Source organism: Hippocampus comes, unplaced genomic scaffold, assembly GCF_001891065.2.
Source record: "Hippocampus comes isolate QL1 unplaced genomic scaffold, H_comes_QL1_v1.1 scaffold50, whole genome shotgun sequence".
NCBI lineage: Eukaryota > Metazoa > Chordata > Actinopteri > Syngnathiformes > Syngnathidae > Hippocampus > Hippocampus comes.
The window spans coordinates 1,618,121-1,631,804 of NW_017805122.1; the positions used below are offsets into that span (position 1 = coordinate 1,618,121).

General features: G+C 47.7%; 1 protein-coding gene across 1 annotated transcript in view; it reads left to right on the forward strand.

Annotated features, from left to right (window-relative positions):
• Positions 1-13,684, forward strand: part of LOC109513520 (metabotropic glutamate receptor 8-like) — a 43,639-nt gene that overhangs the window by 1,538 nt on the left and 28,417 nt on the right. The window contains exon 2 of the mRNA XM_019866030.1: positions 2,514-3,264. Coding sequence (XP_019721589.1) covers positions 2,734-3,264 — 531 coding nt within the window. The 5' untranslated portion in view covers positions 2,514-2,733. The remainder of the gene's footprint in view (positions 1-2,513; positions 3,265-13,684) is intronic.

The following is a 13,684-nucleotide window of genomic DNA, read 5'->3' on the forward strand; positions in this document are numbered from 1 at the left end:
GGGAATGAAAGGGGACAAGGTAGAGTGGAAGGACAAGTGAGCCAAAACGCACCGCTGCCAGTCCGATGAAGAGGAAGGATGAGTCAGTCACGCACTCCTGTTTTTTGGTGTGTGTTTTTTTTTTCTTTTTTTTACCTCTAAAGGAGAGCACATCGTCAAATCTACACTTGGAAAGAAATTGGGAGTTATGAAAGGACGCGAAAAGCTAAAAAAATGTTTGGATCAGGATCGGCTGATGAAAAATCCAATTGGGTTCATCCCGAACTGGACACACCAAATTTTTAATCCAAACGCATTCATCCGATAAGAGAAACTTTCACATTCCCAATCGTCGCTCCACGCCGCGAAGAAAGTGTTGCGTCAACAATATTAGCGCGTGAGCTCAAAAAAAAAAAAAAAAAAAAACAAATCGCACCGCGCTAGCAGATCGGGCGGCTTCTCCATCGTCATCGCAGGCCGCTTGCCTCCGCCGACGGACTAGCGTGGCTTTGACCTAATTCCATTTAGAGGCGAGGAAGTGATGAATTAATTGGGACACAATTGAATTAGAGCTGGATCCACAAAGAGAGAGCCGGAGAGGGAAGATATTCATGCCGCGACTGGAGTCTTAAACCTATTAGGGGGGCCCTCGAGACGCAATTGGGCGGAGTTGCGTTTTCTCCAGATGGAATCGAGCCTCCCACGTCGGATTGGCCCGAGGATGTGACGAAGTTTCGTGTCCAATCGCCAGCGTTATTACACCGTTGTATCAAACCAAAGAGAAAAAAAAAATCGAAGCACTTGGATAAGGGATTCCCCAAACCAGTGCACCCAAGCAACTATGTTGACTCGAGGTGAGGAGTTTCGTTAAGTACGGCCACAGCCTTGTGTATTCAGGATGCCGCATCTCGTGGCATCTCGAGATCCAAATTTATTTCTTTAGGCTCTTGAGACGAATGCCGCACTTCTAATCAAGCTACAGAAAGCGGCTAATTAGCTTAGCATTGGCAGCATGCGGGGAGGCTAAGAAGGGGCGATCCAACCGGCATTTATTATTTCGCTCTCTGTGGGCAGTAAAGGCAAAACAGCCATTTCTTTTACTCGTAAAACTTTTTTTTTTCCTCTTGGCTGTTGTTCCCACAAAGCTAATTAGGTTGCTAATCAGCGTCTTCTCGGCGGCCCATAAAAGCCCGAGCGTGTCGCGATTGAGGTGAAAGGGGACAATCACCAACGGCGGCCTGAATAGGAGGAAATGATGTCATCACAAAACAAGTGGCCTTTGGTGGCATTTAATTCGGGATTAGCGAAAAAGCTTCTCTGAAGATGTCGCCATTACCCAACGCGTAAAAGACAATCCCTTCAAAAAGCCGCCCGTTTTGAACCGCGATCTAGCGGGGAAACGATGCTTTCAAACAAATATTAATCGCCAGCTGTGTTTTGAGGCCAGTGAAGGTAGTGAGCGAAACACTTCAAACGGGAATGGCGGCCCACCTTTAGACCATAAATAAATAAAGTCAGCGATTGTGGATTGGGGCTGCAAAAAAAACCAACAAAAACAAACAACAACAAAAAAAAAACCCTCCCTCGGGCTCGGGCTCATGAAAGCATATTAGCACTCGTGTCATGTCGCAGGCAGCCGCTTTGTCACAAGCAATTTTTTGGCGCCAGCCACAACCTCACCACGGCGGCGCCGTGCCAGATATGACTTCCTCGCTGGGACGGAGGTGCGAGCTCCTTTTTTTTTTTTTCTTCGTGAGCGGCGGCTGCCAATGGGAACCCGCATTAAATCGATTTTTTTTTTTTCCTTTTCTTGGATTGAACAGGTGCAACACCATCTGTCGTAATCCTCAACCTCACAAGCGCGTGTCTGGAGCTAATCTGACTTTTTGGCGGTTTCTTAATTACGAAATGGAAGAGCCAGATTTGGAAACGGGCGATTTCTCGCTGGCGGATTTGTGTCTTCGCGTGCGCCCATGGACCGTTGTCAGGCCTTGGAGCTCTTGACACACATACAGGTGTGTTGGGCCGCAACAAACAAAAGCGCAGTGGGAAAAGTGTCGTCGTGCAAATTTCCGTCACGTTTGATCGCATAAATCCGCTCGCAGCTGATCACTGACTTGAAATTTATCGTCATCATTCACATCAATCATTGCTGAGCCCCAATCCGTCACTCTTCATTGAAAAAAACGAGTACAAAGCAATGAAAGTATTATTCTGGCCCCATCTCACTACCAAGGAACTATGATTGAATTGAGGAGCTTCACTTTGGTTTAAGTAGAGCTTTGCCACCTTCTTAGGGTATCTATCGGCGAACGGGAGGTGTCAGTTACTCATGGAAGGTCGCAATTTGCATCAGGGATCCGTCCCGATCCCACTGCAATTTAGCGGCAGTTTGCCACGAGAAGAGAAATTTCTCGGCGAGAATGTGAGACTGTGGCTCACAACCACAAAGTTGGTGGTAGGTCAGACCTCAGGAGGTCCGAGTAGGAATCTCTCCCAGCATTAAGACTCTGTTCTTCTGTGTCTCCCACCAGGCTCGACTGAACATGTGACCAGTGGATGGACTCCCGAAATAGATGATTTGAAACCGCCAACCATCGCCCCCACCCCACCCCCAATCTAGATTGGAAGATGACTCGCTCATGGGGCTCAGCTAGCTTCACCCCTCGGCTCCTCCCGCCCTCCCTCGTCAACCAGTAGAAGCCTGCTCACTTTTGGAATACGTCACCCTTTTGAGTTGCCCCCCCTCCCAAAATGGAGCCTCGATCGAACCCCCGGTTCAAACCGGTCGTCTTTGTCTTGCTGGCCATGTCATCCTCTTGCCTCCTTCCCGTCGCCCGGCCGCAGCGACTCCCCGTCGACCCCCAGGCCGCGCCGGAGTACGCCCACTCCGTCCGACTGGACGGCGACATCATCTTGGGCGGCTTGTTCCCGATACACTCGCGAGGCGACCGCGGCACGCCTTGCGGGGACCTCAAGAAAGAAAAGGGCATCCACCGCCTGGAGGCCATGATGTTCGCCATCGACCTGATCAACAAGGACCCCGAGTTGCTGCCCAACATCACGCTGGGGGCGCGGATCTTGGATACTTGCTCCAGGGACACGTACGCTCTGGAGCAGTCGCTGACCTTCGTGCAGGCCCTGATCGAGAGGGACGGCTCGGACGTGCGCTGCGCCAACGGCGACCCGCCCATCTTCACCAAGCCGGATAAAATCGTGGGCGTGATCGGCGCGGCGGCCAGCTCCGTGTCCATCATGGTGGCCAACATCCTGCGCCTCTTTAAGGTAAGAGCAGACTCTGCTCTTTTGAGTTTTTAATCCGTGACGACGTGACTGACGGTTCGAACTTTGACTGTCGGGTTGATTGAAGGCTCCCAATCAGCGGTGTTCCGATTAATAATTGAGTGAGAAGTAAGAATTTTGTGATGAGTGGCCAGCGCTTGCTTCATTTTAGCATCGTGACAGTTTAAATCGGATTGCTCATTTTGTCTCGTTTCCTCTCTTGGCTTTTTCCTTTCCTCTCTAATGGTGTTTATTTTTTGTGGCTAATTTTTGCTCATTTATACGCTGGCTTGTTTTTTGTACTGAATGTGTTGGACAATACTCAGGACTAGAACATATTCAGGACTGGAACTTCTCTGCCACTGGAAGTTCTTCTTGGCCAGGAACTGTCAGATGCTCAGGTTATTCTGCCGCATTGTAGATGTGCCCCCCCCCCTGCCCCCACCCAAAAAACTAAAATGGCGACCAAATATTCACTCAATTACAGTCGAAATGTGTCAACAGCCTCTCGTAACAGTTTGTGAGAATGTGGGCATCCCTTTGTGGGCGTTGTTGAGTGGACCTAATTGAGCAGCGGTTTGTTTGTTTGTTTGTTTGTCGGGTACTTGCTGATAGAGCTTTTTTGCAACCCCCCGACATCATGAGGACACCGATGTCAATTGTGGAGGTCAAGCGCGAGGCTGTCTGGTAACTGCGATGCGCGTTGAGATGAACGGTCGCCATCATTGAATAAGCTCCCGCCGTCCGTGGCATTTCGCGTGCCAACCCCGCCTGAAATTTCTTTGCTAGCGCTGCGCCCCCGTGCGTTCTTCCAACCTTCTATCACCCTCGCTAAACAACGATCTGGCGCTTTCGGACGCCGAGATTTGCATATTAAATGCCGAGCGCGTTTTAAGCCGGGGGGGGGGATGTGTCACAATAAGCCAGCGGAAGACGACTCCACGCCGCCTGGCGCGCATTTGCTTAATACGATTTACGGCCTTGTTTGCGAGCATATGTACATGTGTGCATGTTGCATTGTTTGGTAACCGTGTGTGTCCAACAGCGTGTGCGTGGGAGGCCCCGAGTCTTTCAGTGATTGTATCAAAATGCAAGGCCGACGGCGCTTGGTATTTATCGACTCGCAAGATTCTATCGCTCTCTGTAAGGCATTGGCCTCTGAATGAGTGGCGGTCTGAAAATACGTATGTAGGACATGGCGCGCTGCGGTTGAAAACACACGTTTATTTTCAAAGGGGCTAATCTGACGGCGCAGCTCGACGCCCACTCGACCCCGAAGGGGTCCAAAAATCCCCCCCGTGCGGCTTCATGTGAAAGTCGTCGACCAATGTGATTCCAAACAACAGATTGTCGTCCAAATCGTACGGTGAAAAACACACGTGCAATATCTCGATGGCGGCTGCGCGAAACGCGGCGCCTCGCCGTCTCCAAAGCGCGAGCGATCGCAGCGCCGGCGTTGCCGGAGAGCGCCGCCAAATTTCCCTTTTGGAGGCGACGAGAGACGCTCGTTTGATCGCATCTGTGGGTTTGCTATCGGCATCTGCGTTGCATACCAAGAGTCGAGTGCTCTCACGAACGATTTATTCTTCGAGAAGCGCCAATGTCGTCGAGGTTTCGGTCTTTGGACGCAAACTCGGATTAACTTGCGACGATCTTTGTCCGCCGAGCCCGCTTATCGCGAATGTTTTGTCGTCTTTCCTCTTCTCTGAAGATTATCCTTATCAGCGGGAAGCATGCAGTGTCAAGTCAGTGGTGATGACACCGGATATATTAAGATGAAATTCAACAATAATCCTCACAGGGGCAGAGGCGGCGAAGGTGGGGGGGTGGGAGGGGGGGGGGGGGGAGGCGGTAGCAAAGCTACCGACGGCAGCGTTTTGACTTTTTGGAAGTTCTTCACAAAGCTTTGAAACATGTCAAGTGGGCAGATGTTTATGTAACAATCTGAACATTAAAAAAGAAGCTAAGGATTAGGAATCATATATTTAGATGAGTGCAAAGAATGTCAAATTTAAATCGCTCCAGTCGATGGTTTGATATTAAAGCTGCTTCCCGTTCATTCGTTTAAAGCGGTGCTTTGTGATAAGACTGTCATAGATTTTTAAGACCACTAATATATGCACAGGCATATATTCTTTATCCTCTGTGGCGATAGACGAACATTACTGTGGCTTACGGATCAATTGTGACCATCTGATTTTTGTGATTTATTTTATTTATTTTAAAGAACATCCTTACAGAGGATGTTGCGCAAAATGTCTCTAGTGGGGGAAGTCTTTCCCACGGCCTTCCCCGCTCGCACCCCACACCCCGCCGCGTCGCCTTGCGTCTCCTCTCAGCGCGTGACGAACACACGACGGCAATCTTTCTGATCGCTTCCGTAAGTCGGCCGTCTGCTCGCTTCGCCGTCTGTCGGGGGGGGGAATTGAGCGCCGCCCGCGCTCCGAGGAATTCATCTGCGCCCGTCCGTATCCCTGCCGCGTGACTGCCGGATGCGCTTTAAGCTTCCTGGAAAGCATTTTGAAAAGGAGGCACGTGGAGTGATGTTTTTCTGGGAAATTTAGAGATTGCGAGGACAACAAAATGTATTTCTTTCAGTGTAATTTCTTCTTTGTGGTCTGTTGTTTTTCACGAAACCTTTCAAATGGACACACCTTGGCTTCTCAGTTCCAATTAGAATTGTGGCGTGAATTGAATCAAGAACGTAGTTTTCGTGATTTATTTTTGAACTGAAATAACTTGCGCAAAATTGAGGCCAATCAACGTTTTTTTTTTTCCCCAGCATTTTATGGGGGAAAACATAAAATGCTGGGGAAAAGCCATTTTTTTGGGCTTTCCCTTAGAAAGCCCAAAAAAATGTCAGGAACAGCCTCCTAAAACATCTGAACTTTACTTGCGAGAACGTAGTTTTCGTAATTTATTTTTGAACTGAAATAACTGACGCAAAATTGAGGCCAATCAAAGTTTTTTTTTCCCCAGCATTTCATGGGGGAAAACAGAGCTATTTTTTTCCCTTAGAAAGCCAAAAAAAAAAAAAAATGTGAGGAACAGCCTCCTAAAACATCTGAACTTTACTTGCGGTCAATCAGAGGCACTTGAAATGGTGGCTGGCGTGCGCCGACTCCCGAGTTGGTTAATTCCGAACACCGCCATCTCCCTAATTATAGCGGGGTGTGCACACTTTTGCAACTAGATCCACCCTAACGCGTCGCCGCTTTTTTTTCCGGGCCTTGGCGTGATTCATTGAAGCAAGGCAAGTGGTTAACGTATAAATTGGTTCGACTTGGCGTTTTTTGCGCGAATACCGACGAAGCGCTCGTCGCAGTAGATAAGAATGTTCATACTGGGTGAAACTTGGTCCACAAAAAAAAAAAGCGCAGCAGTGAACTCAGCAGATCTGTTAGCAGTACATTACGCACTTGCGCGCGCACACACACACACACACGCACGTGCACACTCACTAAATGAAAGTTTAATCAAGTTCTCTGATGAGAAACAGGAGATCATTACGTTTACGCGGAGGCAAACTGCTGACTGAGCGAGCGTTAATGTGTACGATTACCTGAGCGTGCACCCCCCCCCCCCCTCTACCGGCTTTAATTGAATTGTTGTGTTTACGACAGAGGGCAGGAAGTGCTTTTTATTCCTTCCGAGGACAACAAAAAGTCGTCTTACGCGAGGTGCGTCACACCTAGCAAAACCATTCGGGTCGCCGGTCTGTCCGCTTAGCCAGCGAAGGCGTGCGACATGTGGCGCGAGACTGACACTTGCGATAGAAAGGTTTGCAATAAGACAACGAAGCGGCTGTTGAATGTGGCATTCGCAGCCGAGAGGAGTGTCGCGACGTTTCTGCTTGTAGCGCAGTGGGGCAAGAACAACATGCTAACGTGTTCAAACGCTAACGTGAATACGGCCTTAGCTGATTTGACGCTGTCATTTGTTTTGTTTCTTTTGCCTTACCTTGTGATGTAAGTTCACAGTCAAACGCCACGGGAAAAAAAAAAAAAAAAAAGACCGCACAACCTAATTTGGCTTTACTAAAGCCTGCTAGCTTCATGCTAACACGGCGCTACAGACGGCTAATTAATCGAGCATCAAGCATTATCGAGCACAGGTGACGGAGTGAGCGCGTCGGTGAGAAGTTCAACACGGCGCCGCGGGGCCACGCGGGTGAGGACGCCACTCGGGGGACCCCCCCCCCCCACCATCCCAAGTCCAAACTGTCGCTCGGTTGTCGGGTCGCGTTTGATACCTTTTTTAAAAGCGCAGATCTAAAATGGATCAAAGGCAGACGGCTCATGGATTATTTCTGACTGGGATGAAGGCGGGAAGTGAGCGAGCGAAAGAAAGGGATAGAGATTCGAAAAAAAAAAAAGAATTTAAATGCATTTTTAATATTCGGGATGGGGAAGAGTGCTCGCCATAAGTGTGCCTTCTCTTTCAAGCAACGTGTGCGATGACAAGGGAAGTTGAAACGGGAACACCCCAAATAGTTCAAAGAATCAAAAATGTACTTTTTTTTGTTGTTGTTGTTTTTCTTCTTCCTTAAAAAAAAAATAGGCCAGATAAGAGAGAATGCAGCTTTGGGATGGCATCTCATGAGAGAAAGCGTTCTTTCCAAAATAAGACCAACAAAATAAATATATCCTAGCTTGCAATTAGCCTTAGCCAATTTGTTTTTCTTCACTTCACAAAAGCCTGCATGAAATGCTGTAAGTGTAAATCTGTCATGCTTGGGGAGGGGTGGGGGGGATTTTTGTTTATATGTTCGAAGAAAGTTGAAAGACTAAGTTTGTGCTAGCGTGTTATCGGGTCGTCCGCTAGCTCGTGCGATCGGTGAGCCTCAGGTGAAGGGCGGTTTGACTCTTCGAGCGGAGTTGATGTGAAATGGCGTCAACGGGAATCCTGTGTAGCCCCCCGTCAACGTCCTTTGCGGTCAACTCCGTTATTTTATGGGAATGGGCGGCGAGTGCCACAAACAAGAAAAGATGGTGGAGATTATTTAAATTTAGAAATAGAAGCAATGATGGAATGTACGCCGATACCGACGCATGGCGCGCACACTACTAAATACTACTACTAAATACCGTGCCAATAGTTTGTCAAATGAGAAATTGTTACATTAGTGAGTCACGATAAATATGTTCGTCATCAAATTTTCATCGTTGCTATCGCTATTTTATCGAAGATGTTTAGATGCTCTTTTTTTTTGAAAATGGAACTTGAGTTAATGATTGCGTACATGCTGTTTTAAGTGCTTTGCCGCCATCTTGTGGCATCTATCGGCAAATACGAGCCCCTTTCGGGAACTCCAGTCTCACTCTTCCTCCCCACGGATGGCGAGATGAAGACAGAAGGGAGCGCGCGGCGTGGCGGAGATGGATAAGAGGGAGGGCGGGAGGAGCGAGCAGAGCGGTCCGCGAAGAGCACGGCCCTCGACTCTGGGGACGAGGACGGCTTCGAAGAGGTGTTGTTACATCTCGCCGCGGTGTTGGATTAGATCAGACAGGAGTAGTGGGAGGAGGGGAACGAGGTTAAGTGTCTCGGCGCCACCGATCGGCCGCTCTTGGCATCCCTCCGTCTATCCGCGCCCAGAGCGGCGGCGTACGAGGCAGCATGAGCGCCCAAAAACGCCCCAAAAAAGAAACCTCGGCAGAAGGTCTTGAAAATCGCTAAAAGCGTCCTCTGCGTTGACAGGAATCGTGTTTTAAAATAGGACTCGGAGAACATAAACTGGATATGGCGCTTCCCGCCCGTGCGTTATTTCCGCGCGTCGGGGTTTGTTTGAGCGGCAGCGATCGACGACATTGATTGATCGATCGGCCGGCGCTAAAAACGGGAAGATTATTTGCGACGCGGCGGCGGTGGCCTGAGCGAGGTGTTTGTGTACGAGATGAGCCGTACGGGAAGTGAGGGCCTTGCATTTATTTCAGCGATGGTCTTATTTTGAAAGGACAAACTGCGTTTGTCTCATCCGAAATCTCCACGTGACCCTTGTGCAAAGGGGGACCTTGAAATAAGAATAATCCGATTTTAAATGGCTCGCCGATGAACATATACCGGTTTCTTCCACTTTCCCATGGGGACTCCCCCCCCCCGCCCCACCCCTCCCGTGTTCCCGCCTCGATGCTACCGCATGCCCATGTATATTTAATAGCCACGCTGGTATCCCGGCCTTGAATAATGCAGCGGCCATGAGTGAGACAAAAGAGAAGCGATGGCACGACGAGCGCGAGGGAGGGCAAGGGCGTGATGGAGGGATGAGAGAAGAGGAAAGGCAGAAAGAGAATCGGAGATGTGGCGAGATGCGAGCTCGCCGTCGGTGTAATCACAGAGACAACGGGGGGGGGGCGTGAAACCTCGCACCTCAGCTCCTGGCGTCCTCCTTTCCTTCCCTTCATCACCTTTCCCGTCCCCTTGTCCGCTTTGCATCGCGACCGATGCCGCCCTTCTTTCCCCAAACGCTCACCTTTTGAAAAGAAATGCTAGCGGGAAGGCGCGCGACCGCGGACGTGTCCTTTATGCCGAAGCATATTTCATGACTTGAGGTCTGTTTTCGGTCAATATAAGGCGCACGCGAGCCTGCCGACAGGGTGGACATTTTGGCTAACGTTAGCATTTAGCGAGTATGATAGCCCTTCGCGAAGCAACGTGTTAGCCTGCTAGCAGCTATCAGTTAGCCAGCCGCATTCTGTGTCCGAAATATATTTCGGGTGTGATACGCCGGGACATGTTATGGCTCGACTCCACAAGCAGCGAAAGTCCCGAAAAAAAACGGTGTAAATATTTCTTCCGAATCTTTCCAGCCGACTAGCTAGCCGAGTACTGCTTTGCTCCTCATTATTTTTCAAATGAATCCGTGGTTGCACTCTACTGACCGGTATTCTCGTTTTATTTATATACTAACTCTCGATCGGAACGAACTCGCACTGGAATGTCAGCGAAGTTGACTTTTGGCACGTTTCGTGGCTCCTGTCAGTCGCGTTGACTCGCGCTCATTGCCTCACTTCCTGTTGGCGCCCTGCCATTTTTTTTTTTTTTTTTTTTTTTAAACTTTGGCTCTCTCCATTTTTTATTTATTTATTTTTTTTAAACTTTGGCTCAAAGTGGATGATTGATTTTGGGCGCTGAAAGAAAAACCTCAAGGCATCTGTGTTTTGGTATTTGGTCTTTATCTATTTCCTTTCCGCAACGTCCGCGGTAATTAGGCCGACATTTCGAATGGCTTTCATGGCAACTGTTGGCCAAATGAAGGCCGACAGGAAGAAGCCTTTTGGGTGCGTTCCATCCCCCCCTCCTCCCCCTCAAAAAAAAAAAAAAAAAGATCAATACCAAGTCGCACGTAAACCTCGCGCGGCGCGTTTTCGCCCGCCGTCTCGGCGGGGATTTAACGGCTAAGACGAGACAAGTCCTTCCCTCCTCTCACTGAGCGCCGTCCAAGTGGAGCTTGGACACCTGCCAGACGTTTGCGCCCACTGAAACCACTTCGGTTGACGCGCGCGCACACACACGTGGCTGTGTTTGAGTTGCATTTCTCGGTGAGTTGCATTTGACAAAAAAAATAATGATAATTCGAAAAAAAAGTAACGTAAAATCATTAATTTCTCCAGGTAACCCCTTCAGTCGTTGAATTGACAGCATTTTGGTTATTTCGCACATTGATAACGATTATTTTTCAAGAAATACACCCAAAAAGTTTTATTTTTGTTGTTTTTTTTGTTTTGTTTTGTTGTTTTCCGAGTGAACAACAATGAGCGTCAATTATATGCAAATTTTGGCTCGATCGATTGGTTCATTTGCTGATGAGATCGGTTATCGTTTTTGTTTTTCCTTTTTTTTTTTTAAGCTAGCTAATCGTTGATCGGCTCCAAAATATTGATCATGTAAAGCATATTGGTAGGTGCAAAAAAAAATAGAAAAGTGAACAGATTTTTAAAAAAAATTTAATTAATTTTTTTTTTTTTTTTTTAGCCTTATAGCGACTAAACAATCGACGGAGCGTCTATTCATTCATTTGTAACCTACAATGAGGTTAGCGCAGATGCTAGTGCTAAAACATGACCAAAAGAAAAGGGGTCACCGTGGTAACAAGAATCCCCCCTCCCCCCACCCCTCCGCTATTAAAAGCCAGTTTAGCTTTTAACTCATTAAGGTTGGAAAAAACGTCCCTATTTTTGCTTGAAGGATGGGATTGGATGTCATCATTTGGATGATTGGTGCCATTTTTTTTTCTTCCTACCGTGACGAATGAAATCATCTCGTGTCTTAGTTCGGAACTGCTGGCATCCGGCTTGCATCTTAATTTTTTTTTCTTTTTTTTTTGTACCTCTGGCAAGCGGAAGAGAGCCGTCGCCCTCAGCCAAGTGTTTCATGTTCGCTTGGCATCTCAGCCAACTCTTGTGTGACAGTTTCCAAACTTATTTGAAAATATATCTAATTTTTTTTTTTTTTAATTCTTAGCGGCTTAGCGCAAACGTGTAAAAAAAAAAAACAAGCTTTGACATGCATTCAGCTCAAGATGCGCCGCAAATAAACGCAGCTTTTGGGTCTTTCAAGGTGCCGCTTAATGTCATCTTCCCGCTCCTTACTGGAGCGACGATAAGAAGGCGAAGGAATGACAGAAATAACAAACTTCGCCACATTCCAACTCGCCACATTTTAGCGTACCCCGACGTTAGCATCGAAATAACTCCCGCTACTCATCTACTATGAGTCCAACTTATTCAAAGGCTCGGTAATTGTGTCGAAAGGTTGCCTTTTGTATACGTCTACCAGTACCAAAAGCCCATTAAGTGTACACGCCGAAGCAAAGGGTCGTTTATTTCTTTATTTCTTTATTTTTTAATAGCTTTCAACCGCACGCGCTGAGCTAACAGTATCACGGCGCTATCGGGAAGTCGGCGGTGAATAATTTCCGCCATTAGGGCGAGCAGAGGAAGCCGGCGGAAAAAAAAAAAAAAGAAGAAAAGTCCGTGTCAGCAGAGATAGTCTTTGTATAGGTAAAGTACACACAGCGGAGAAAGTTTATAAGGCCAGCTAAGTTACATTCCAAGATGGTTGCCAGCTGGGCCAAACTCAAGACCAGGACGAGAACTCTTTTGGTTCATCCCAAAAAAAAAAAAAAAAATGCAATTAGCGTTCTTGGATTTGAGGTTTAGCTTTGAAGTTTTAGTTCCCAAAATGACAGATCAAAATAGAATTCGAAACGCGATAACTTTGAAAAGGCCGCTAGCTTCATGCCGACGCGCGGCGCAAAATGCCATGAGTGGGCGAACGAAAACGGGCATCGCCCGACGTCACTTGGGGTTTTCCGCTGTCGCGGCACTTTTAGACAATAAAAATGAATGCTCGCGCGCGTATATTCTTTATCCTCGGTGTCACACTGCGATTGTTGCCTCAGACTGCAGGAGTAACAGTACAAACTGCTTCATTCATTCCATTTTTTTTTGTGGTTTTATAAAGTAAAATACTTCTTATTTTTCAGATGAATAGACACACGTTTGGGTTTTTTGTTGTTTTTTGTTTTTTTGTGGAGCTGGAATGAATTAATGGCACCGAATGAATGGCTTCACTTCCATTCCTCTCCATTTTAAAATGTGAGGCGCTTTCCGTTACGATCGCGGCGATGAAAGGAATGCACTCGTCAACGCCACCGCCGCACTTACCTTTTTTTTTTTTTTTTTCTGCCCCCCCTGTGGCCTCCCATACTTGAAACGATTGCTGTCCCATTAACCTCACGCTCACAAATGCGACGCATATTGGCTGTCGTTTGTCATTTACCGAATATCTATCACCTTCCCCCTATATTTCCCCGCGAGGTGTTATGTGGGTTATTTTGGAGGCATGCCACTGTAATATTAATGTGTGTGTGCGCGCGCACCCGCCTGGGGCCCGGTCAAGAGGCCTGGAGGGATCCTGATTAATTTATCCCTCAATTGGCGATAAACAGGCCGCCTTGAGGTATGAAACGCACCCATGAGAGCTTCTCGGAGTTTTTTTTTTTAATTAATTTTTTATTATTTTTTTTTAAGACGCGGATGCAAAACAAACGCACGTCGTTGGCATGCGGCGCACGCATTGCGGGTGCGCGCACCCTCCCAGGAGAGAGCCGCAGATGCAGCGCGAGGCAAGAAGGGGGGAAGAGCAGAATGTGTCGAGTCGAACCCTTGTCACATTTGTGCTGCCGAAGCACCTTTTTGACACTTTGGTGTGTGTGTGTGTTGATTTGGGCGCGTGGGCGGTGCATCAGGTGCGCACCCAGTTGGGAAAATCAATCGACTTCCTACACTTGCAGTCTTAAGATTTGCTGTCATTCACATTTTTTTTTTATTTGGTCCAAAACAGTTGCGCTTTGAGATATGAATTTAATCTGTTCCTTATTTATCACATTTAAAGCCTCCCACCAAAAAAAAAAAAAAATATA